Source organism: Nansenia antarctica (assembly GCF_963989245.1).
Source record: "Nansenia antarctica genome assembly, chromosome: 6".
NCBI lineage: Eukaryota > Metazoa > Chordata > Actinopteri > Argentiniformes > Microstomatidae > Nansenia > Nansenia antarctica.
In genome coordinates, this window is record NC_137676.1 from 24,166,238 (window position 1) to 24,176,318 (window position 10,081).

The following is a 10,081-nucleotide window of genomic DNA, read 5'->3' on the forward strand; positions in this document are numbered from 1 at the left end:
GTAGAGGTGGTAGTGGAGGTGGTAGTAGAGGTGGTAGTGGAGGTGGTAGTGGAGGTGGTAGTAGAGGTGGTAGTAGAGGTGGTAGTGGGGGTGGTAGTGGAGGTGGTAGTAGAGGTGGTAGTGGAGGTGGTAGTGGAGGTGGTAGGTAGTGGAGGTGGTAGTAGAGGTGGTAGTGGAGGTGGTAGTGGAGGTGGTAGTGGAGGTGGTAGTAGAGGTGGTAGTAGAGGTGGTAGTGGAGGTGGTAGTGGAGGTGGCAGGTAGTGGAGGTGGTAGGTAGTGGAGGTGGTAGTAGAGGTGGTAGTGGAGGTGGCAGGTAGTAGAGGTGGTAGTGGAGGTGGCAGGTAGTGGAGGTGGTAGTGGAGGTGGTAGTGGAGGTGGTAGTGGGGGTGGTAGTGGAGGTGGTAGTGGAGGTGGAGGTGGTAGTGGAGATGGTAGGTAGTAGAGGTGGTAGTGGAGGTGGTAGTGGAGGTGTTAGGTAGTAGAGGTGGTAGTGGAGGTGGTAGTGGAGGTGGTAGTGGGGGTGGTAGTAGAGGTGGTAGTGGGGGTGGTAGTGGAGGTGGTAGTAGAGGTGGTAGTAGAGGTGGTAGTGGGGGTGGTAGTAGAGGTGGTAGTGGGGGTGGTAGTGGAGGTGGTAGTAGAGGTGGTAGTGGAGGTGGTAGTGGAGGTGGTAGGTAGTGGAGGTGGTAGTGGAGGTGGTAGTGGAGGTGGTAGTGGGGGTGGTAGTAGAGTTGGTAGTGGAGGTGGTAGTGGAGGTGGTAGTAGAGGTGGTAGTAGAGGTGTTAGTGGAGGTGGTAGGTAGTGGAGGTGGTAGTGGAGGTGGTAGTGGAGGTGGTAGTGGGGGTGGTAGTAGAGGTGGTAGTGGAGGTGGTAGTGGGGGTGGTAGTGGAGGTGGTAGTAGAGGTGGTAGTGGAGGTGGTAGTAGAGGTGGTAGTGGAGGTGGTAGTAGAGGTGGTAGTGGAGGTGGTAGTGGAGGTGGTAGTAGAGGTGGTAGTGGAGGTGGTAGTGGGGGTGGTAGTGGAGGTGGTAGTAGAGGTGGTAGTGGAGGTGGTAGTAGAGGTGGTAGTGGGGGTGGTAGTAGAGGTGGTAGTAGAGGTGGTAGTAGAGGTGGTAGTAGAGGTGGTAGTGGAGGTGGTAGTAGAGGTGGTAGTGGGGGTGGTAGTAGAGGTGGTAGTAGAGGTGGTAGTAGAGGTGGTAGTGGGGGTGGTAGTAGAGGTGGTAGTAGAGGTGGTAGTAGAGGTGGTAGTAGAGGTGGTAGTAGAGGTGGTAGTAGAGGTGGTAGTAGAGGTGGTAGTGGAGGTGGTAGTAGAGGTGGTAGTGGGGGTGGTAGTAGAGGTGGTAGTAGAGGTGGTAGTGGAGGTGGTAGTAGAGGTGGTAGTAGAGGTGGTAGTAGAGGTGGTAGTAGAGGTGGTAGTGGGGGTGGTAGTGGAGGTGGTAGTAGAGGTGGAAGCATTGAATAAATGCTTGCAATCAACTCAGAATCATGAAAAATGCCTAGTTTGACCCCTCAAAAGTCCAATTTAAGCTTTTTCGAATTTTTGAAAATCGGTTATCGGTACCCCAACTTTGAGCAGTTGTTTATGAGGTTTCCCACAGGAGTTGAATTTCAACCTTTTAGGACATGTTATTACACACCTTTAGAAACACATTGGTGAAGACATTTGGTAGTGGGGGTGGTAGTGGAGGTGGTAGTGGGGGTGGTAGTTAGTGGGGGTGGTAGTGGAGGTGGTAGTAGAGGTGGAAGGTAGTAGAGGTGGAAGGTAGTAGAGGTGGTAGTAGAGGTGGTAGTAGAGGTGGTAGTGGAGGTGGTAGTGGAGGTGGTAGTGGAGGTGGTAGTAGAGGTGGTAGTGGAGGTGGTAGTAGAGGTGGTAGTAGAGGTGGTAGTAGAGGTGGTAGTAGAGGTGGTAGTGGAGGTGGTAGGTAGTGGAGGTGGTAGTGGGGGTGGTAGTGGAGGTGGTAGTAGAGGTGGTAGTAGAGGTGGTAGTAGAGGTGGTAGTAGAGGTGGTAGTAGAGGTGGTAGTGGAGGTGGTAGTAGAGGTGGTAGTAGAGGTGGTAGTAGAGGTGGTAGTGGAGGTGGTAGTGGAGGTGGTAGGTAGTGGAGGTGGTAGTGGGGGTGGTAGTGGAGGTGGTAGTAGAGGTGGTAGTGGAGGTGGTAGTGGAGGTGTTAGGTAGTAGAGGTGGTAGTGGAGGTGGTAGTGGAGGTGGTAGTGGAGGTGGTAGTGGAGGTGTTAGGTAGTAGAGGTGGTAGTGGAGGTGGTAGTGGAGGTGGTAGTGGAGGTGGTAGGTAGTAGAGGTGGTAGTAGAGGTGGTAGTAGAGGTGGTAGTGGAGATGGTAGGTAGTAGAGGTGGTAGTGGAGGTGGTAGTGGAGGTGGTAGTGGGGGTGGTAGTGGAGGTGGTAGTGGAGGTGGTAGGTAGTAGAGGTGGTAGTGGGGGTGGTAGTGGAGGTGGTAGTAGAGGTGGTAGTAGAGGTGGTAATGGAGGTGGTAGTAGAGGTGGTAGTAGAGGTGGTAGTAGAGGTGGTAGGTAGTAGAGGTGGTAGTGGGGGTGGTAGTGGAGGTGGTAGTAGAGGTGGAAGCATTGAATAAATGCTTGCAATCAACTCAGAATCATGAAAAATGCCTAGTTTGACCCCTCAAAAGTTACTCAAGTCCAATTTAAGCATTTTCGAATTTTTGAAAATCGGTTATCGGTACCCCAACTTTGAGCAGTTGTTTATGAGGTTTCCCACAGGAGTTGAATTTCAACCTTTTAGGACATGTTATTACACACCTTTAGAAACACATTGGTGAAGAAATTTCTTGGTAACGATTTACTTCGCAGATTGGTCAAATATCTGGTAAAATGCCCTTACTATTAGTAGCGTACTCCCTTTACTTACACAGGCAGTGGTACGACCCAGTAAAGGTCATTAGTAGCGTACTCCCATTACTTACACGGGCAGTGGTACGACCCAGTAAAGGTCATGACAGTAGCGTACTCCCCTGCTGGCAGTGGTACAGCCCGTCATGCCTGTATGACTGTCCTGCCAGGTGGATTCAGAGAGAGTTAAGCGGGGTACACACATAAGGAATTTCTGCGATTTCAGCGATTTTCGGATGTCTGAAAACAACAGAAAACGCCCGGTTATCAGATGGATCTTAACATTTTACTATAACAAAATCCTGGGGTGTGAGGTGTGTTAAGAGTCACTTCTCTTCAATTGTGCAATCAACTCTCCTGGCAACCTGCTCGGAAAATGGGCGTGGCCGGCAATCGTAAATGTGAAATGCGTTCAATACTTCCGACCAGAAATCATAGGGTTGCCAGATTGTTTGGTGGAATTAGCGGTTTTAGACTGTGGTTAGGGTGGAAAATGTCATTCCAATCTGGCAACCCTGCTCGCCAATCAAGAAGCGAGCTGACTTCTTCTTTTCGTTTTTCTGCACTTTATTTGCCCTGTCGCACATGGTTGTCTCGTACAGGTCAGTCAGGGTACTACGTTAGATAATAATAACTTTATTTGTATAGCGCTTTTCCTGCAAACGTTGCGGCTCAAAGTGCTTTAGGCATTATATAATCTTAATTTAATTATTTTGTAATTTAAAGGCAATATTAAAAGGATGGGTTCACGTGAGATTTCTGGCTTGGGGAACGAGACTAGAGAGTCCGGAATCTGTCGTTCCCCACGCCCATTTTCCGAGCAGGTTGAGAGTTGAGAGTTGATTGCACAATTGAAGAGAATTGACTCTTAACACACCTCACACCACAGGATTTTGTTATAGGAAAATGTTAAGCTCCATCTGACAATCGGGCGTTTTCTCTCGTTTTCTGTCGTTTTCAGACATCCAAAAATCGTGCCAAAACCGGCCAAAAACTCCTTATGTGTGTACCCCGCATTAGAGAGACACACACACACGCACACACACACACACACACACACACACACACACACACACACACACACACACACACATACAGACACACATACACATACTGTAGTGACCCCCCCAAAATACCGGGTGTATTGGCAACATAACCGTTCACAGCTGACCAGCATTCCCTAATCAACCAGTGGCCAGGGAAGCAAACTACAGACTCATCAACCGAATGTGCCACACCTGTGCCTCCTCCTTGGGAGTCATAGATAAGGAGGAGAGGAGACAGCACACAGGGAGAGGGGTGAACAGAACCAGATGCGTCGTGAGGGTGAGGGCCGGTTTCCGGCACAGCAATTCCATAGTAAAATATATTAACTTGTGTTTGTCTGTTGCCAGGCCAGTCCTGGCCTAGCCCTTGGCGAGAAGGGGGAAAGAGCCCCCCACAGCCCATAGAGTGGATGTCCCCTCTGATCCGTGCACACGGAACCCCCCCCCCGGGCATGGACCCCACAGTGGTCCCCACTAGGGGTGTAACGGATCGCCCCCCACAGTTCGGCACGCGTGTGTACCGCGGATCAATCAATTATTTTTATTTTTATGTTTTGTGTTGATCCGAAAAATGATCCGATCCGTGACTCAAAAACCGTGACACGATCCGATCCGTGAGTTAGGTGATCCGTTACACCCCTAGTCCCCACACGCCTCTAAGGCCCAGAGGCCTTTTGTGACTTATATTCCCTGGACCCTTAAAGGGCCAGAGACCTGAGTTGGACTTTTATTTCCCTGTATTGCTTATTCTTTAGTAAATGCGCCGTCAAGGCTAAACTGCTCCCTGTCGTCGGTGTCTGTTCCTACCTTGTTGTGCTTATCATACCCGGTCCTATGTGGTGGTCACTACAATACACACGCACACACACACACACACACACAGACATATACACACACACACACACAGAGAGACAGACAGTATAGTAGATCTAGCGTACTATCTCAGAGCTCTGTGTGAATACAAACATACAAACACTGTCAAAGTTAACACATCTTTGGTTGGAGGTTTGCTTCTCCCCAGGTGAAGCTGTGTGTGTGTGTGGAGCTGGTTTATGTTGTAATCTCAAAGTGAGTCTTGTGTCACAGACACACAGGAGAGACGCGGCCCAGACTCTGATGATGACAGCATGCTCCCTGTGTGTTTGTGTGTGTGTATGCCTCTGTATGTATATGTGTGTGTGTGTGTTTTAGTGTGTGTGTGTGCCTCTGTATGTATATGTCTGTGTGTGTTTTAGTGTGATTGTGTGTGTGTGTGTGTCTGCCCGCCCGCCCGTGTGTGTGCCTCTGTATGTATGTGTGTGTGTGTGTGTGTTTTATTGTGTTTGTGTGTGTTTGTGTGTGCGCGTGTATGTGTGTGTGCCTCTGTATTTATGTGTGTGTGTGTGTGTGTGTGTGTGTGTGCGTCTTTTAGTGTGTGTGTGTGTGCGTGCGTGCGTGCGTGCGTGTGCCTCTGTATTTATGTGTGTGTGTGTGTGTGCGTGTGTGTGCCTCTGTAACTACAGTAACTCTGGCACATTTACATTGATGTGGAAACTGATTTGTTGATTAATGTGCCAGACTGTCCCTGGTAAATACATACTGTACATACATACATAGTGTGTGTGTGTGTGCCTCTTTGTGTGTGTGTGTGTGTGTGTGTGTGTGTGTGTGTGCAGCTCTAACAGCAGTCATGTTGTGTGTCCTGCAGGTCTCAGTCGGTGGTGGAGCCGGGCGTTCTGAAGAGGCCGGACAAAGTCAAGAGTGACGAAGATAACCTGCAACCCCTGCTAGCCCTGGACTAACATACACACTCACACACACACACACACACCAGTAACACAGACACACACGCTGCGCACACACAGACACACACATCGCACACACACAAACACACATGCACGCACGCACGCAGGCACCTACGCACGCACGTACGCACACACACACATACACACACACACACACACACACACACACACACACAGGAAAACACTTCAAACGTGGAGGGAAGAGGAGGTGGAACATGAAAAGCGCCTCCGACATCACAGAAGCAGGCGGAGCCACAGCAGAAGGGCCAATCAGAGCTTGTTGTCATTATTGTATAAATGCCAATTGTAAACAAACTGTAAATACACTCCTTCTGCTGGTGTCAGCCTGCAACCAGGAACCAGAGAAATTCTGGAAACACAGACTTCTGTTCTACAGCCCTGCCACTGATGGGTGTTCTGACCGCTTCTGATTGGAAGTTCTAGAGTTCGAGAGTTCTGGAGTTCTAGAGTTCGAGAGTTCTGGAGCTCTTGAGTTTTAGAGTTCTGGAGCTCTTGAGTTCTAGAGTTCTAGAGTTCTAGAGTTCTGGAGTTCTGGATCTCTCAAGTTTTAGAGTTCTAGAGTTCTGGAGACATGGACTCACTTTTGTTCTACAGCCGTGCGACAGAGGTGGGTCCTGGAGACAGGCTGTGGATATTCTGTATGTGCTTCCTGTAGTGAAATATTTTGTGGGAGAAAAAAAAGACAAAATGGCTATGTTGTTGAGAACCCACGCTTCAAAGGGGATTGGGAGCTGATCTGAGGGTCAGACAGAGTTCTGGACAGTGTGGCATCGTTCCTCCCGCAGCAGAGCGATATTAAAGCAGAAGGTTTCTCTCAATCTAAAAGCAAACCCCCCTTTACCGCAGAAGGCTCTCTCTATTATGTGCTTTGGCTGAAGCCAAAATGTTTTTAGGTGGGTCTCAATTATACAGTGGGGTCGCTTTTCATCCTGAATTACCTGTTTTCCCTGACAGCACTTGTTTGGCTAAATAGTGTCTTCAACCCCGACGAACCATCTCATTTTCAATAATAGGAAACATTTCATCTAAGTATTTGATATTGACCATTTGAGATGGCCATTTGGCAGTACCTTTTAATAAGTACCATAAACTACCTACAATCTTCAACGGTTCAGACGTTAGCGATAGCATCCGCTAGCAGATAGCATCCACTAGCAGATAGCATATGTCACTTATGTCCCCTTATTTAAAAAACATTTTGACATCTTGACTCAGCTCAGAAGTGTTATAAGGACTCTGTCTCTCTGCGATGGTGAAAGTGTGTTAGACGCGTCACGTTTACTTTGAGGATTATCTGGACTGAAGATGGTATTTATTCATGTCAGCTTGAGAGCAGCTGTTCATGAGACAGGCAAACACTTTCTTACTTTACTTGGACAAATCAAAGCTAGATACAATATGTAAAGACATGGTAGATATTATTTTCTCACATCATATTTTAAAGTAAGACAGTGAATTTATTGAATAATACAGACGTTTATAAGATGGCAGGCTGTTGTGATGCTGTAGCTTAACTGGAGACTTTGGGGGGGGGGGGGTACAGTGGTCTGTCTAATGGCTGGAAAAGTGAAATTAGGCGTGAGGATATGAGTGTGTGTTTAGACGCTGACGGAGGCCGTTGCCTCGCTGCTGTTCTCCAGAGCCGGCCGACGCGCTGAACTGACTGGGTCATGAAAGCTGTGTCAGACAGGAGACATGACGGGTCTGAGCTTTACCCCCCCGCCCCCTCGTTGCTAGGGCAACGGCAGTGTCTGGGTGAGTTACACACCTGTGTGTTACAGAGCAGATCTGCTCAACACCTGGGCTTTGTTCCCCTGGCGTCTGAGCCCTGCTCCAGTGCTGCTGCCCAGGCTTCAGCTCAGAAGGCTAACCAGGCTAGCAGGCTAACCAGCCTTCAGCTCAGCAGGCTAACCAGGCTTCAGCTCAGCAGGCTAACCAGGCTAACCAGCCTTCAGCTCAGCAGGCTAACCAGGCTAGCAGGCTAACCAGCCTTCAGCTCAGCAGGCTAACCAGGCTAGCAGGCTAACCAGCCTTCAGCTCAGCAGGCTAACCAGCCTTCAGCTCAGCAGGCTAACCAGGCTTCAGCTCAGCAGGCTAACCAGGCTAACCAAGCTTCAGCTCAGCAGGCTAACCAGGCTTCAGCTCAGCAGGCTAATCAGGCTAACCAGGCTTCAGCTCAGCAGGCTAACCAGGCTAGCAGGCTAACCAGGCTTCAGCTCAGCAGGCTAACCAGGCTAGCAGGCTAACCAGGCTGCAGCTCAGCAGGCTAACCAGGCTTCAGCTCAGCAGGCTAACCAGCAGGGCTGCCAAGTTTCACCAAAAGTTTGGAGTGAGATTTTTTGGCGGTGGAGCGACCCAAAACTGTGCACGGCGGCCCCTCTCTCCCACCCAATTATTTGTGCTAGTTTCCTGCAATTTTACATGTTGTTCATAATAAACCAGCACAAGAAATGAAAATAATAAATAATAACATTTTATAAAACAAGAAAAAAATTCAGACAATATATCATATTTATGAAATCTTAATAAACAAATACAGTAGCCTACAGACTCTAAAAGAAAAATTGGCCCCATCAACAGGACTCAGCCCCTTGGTCAGCAGCAGAAAGACCTGTGGTCATCATCTTATATACAGTGCATTGCTCATAGATGGCTATCATGTTATACAGTACATACCAGGGTTTTTCCTGGGTCAGAATGACACACATTTTTTTGGAGGGACCCCCAATTGTTGTATTTGTATTGTAAATTGTAATTATTAATAATTATTATTATTATTAATGTACCTGGTTATGTTACAGTAGAGAAACAAAAAACAATTACCAAAACTGAGTATTTACTAGCTAAGATTGGCAAAAGATTGGCGTGGTGCAACCGAAATTAGTAAACAACTAGTTTGAAACTAACTAGTAACAACTAGGGGTTTAGTAACTACTAAATGCCTGCATTTAGTAATGACTTAAGCCATATTGGTGCAACCCAGTCCAGTAGGCTACCAGATACGATGTTGTAATGTATGCACATATTTTGCTACCACGGTTGCCAGATGGAATTGACAATGTCCAGCCCAACCGGTCTAAAAGCTGCCGAATCCACCTGTCCAGTGTGACCAAAAGTAGCCCAATCTGGCAACCCTGCTTGCTACGTTCTTGCAGCTCCCGTGAACACAGGTTCTTCCATCAGCGCTCGCCTGCCACTTCGATTGCAGACTCAAGTTAACGCGCGTGCAGAAAGATGCCACGAAACTCATGTCCGGTAGCTTTCTTTCAAGGAATTTCCAAAATAAAAGTCCCGTAAAAAATACATTTAAAAATGTTATTTCTCGCCGTGAGAAATAGAGATGCGGCGTGAGAGCGTGAGAACTGGTTGAAATGCGTGAGTCTCACGGTGATTGCGTGAGACTTGGCAGCCCTGCTAACCAGGCTTCAGCTCAGCAGGCTAACCAGGCTTCAGCTCAGCAGGCTAACCAGGCTAACCCGCCTTCAGCTCAGCAGGCTAACCAGGCTTCAGCTCAGTAGGCTAACCAGGCTAACCAGCCTTCAGCTCAGCAGGCTAACCAGGCTAGCAGGCTAACCAGATTTCAGCTCAGCAGGCTAACCAGGCTTCAGCTCAGCAGGCTAACCAGGCTTCAGCTCAGCAGGCTAACCAGGCTAACCAGGCTTCAGCTCAGCAGGCTAACCAGGCTAGCAGGCTAACCAGGCTGCAGCTCAGCAGGCTAACCAGGCTTCAGCTCAGCAGGCTAACCAGGCTAGCAGGCTAACCATGCTTCAGCTCAGCAGGCTAACCAGGCTAACCAGGGAGGCTGGGATCCAATCTAGATGGTATTAGGCCTCAGCCCTCAGCCTGTCAGTGACAGTACTGTCTGGTTTATCACTGGCTGTCTGGTTTGTCCCTGACTGTCATAGTGCTGTCATAGTGCTGTCATAGTGTTATATGACAGCCTCAATACCCAGAGGACAGAGGTCACACGCCTGTACAGCACTGAACATCATGGTACTGAACACCTCAGACTGTCCAGGACTTCTCAGACAAGATACACAAGCATATATGACATACTACACGCACACGCACACACACACACACACACACACACATACACACACACACACACAGGACATGACATACTACGCACACACACACACATACACACACAGGACATGACATACTACGCACACACACACACACATACACACACACACACACACACACACAGGACTCGACATACTACACACAGATGTAGAAGACACACCTTCCTCTCAGAATGTCTACACTAGCGTATGGGGGATGTCCTGCGATACACTCACATACAGGGTCTCTGACTGGAGGACACAGCCAAAGGGGCTACTGGGCGGAGGTCTGGTACTCTACCCTTC

At 48.8% G+C, this 10,081-nt stretch overlaps 1 protein-coding gene across 1 annotated transcript in view; it reads left to right on the forward strand.

Moving 5' to 3' along the window:
• clvs2 (clavesin 2) overlaps nucleotides 1-5,684 on the forward strand; it is a gene marked incomplete at both ends in the record, with an annotated part of 91,452 nt that extends 85,768 nt beyond the window's left edge. The window contains one exon of the mRNA XM_080533279.1: nucleotides 5,591-5,684. Coding sequence (XP_080389405.1) covers nucleotides 5,591-5,684 — 94 coding nt within the window. The remainder of the gene's footprint in view (nucleotides 1-5,590) is intronic.
• Between the last annotated feature and the right edge of the window lie 4,397 nt (nucleotides 5,685-10,081).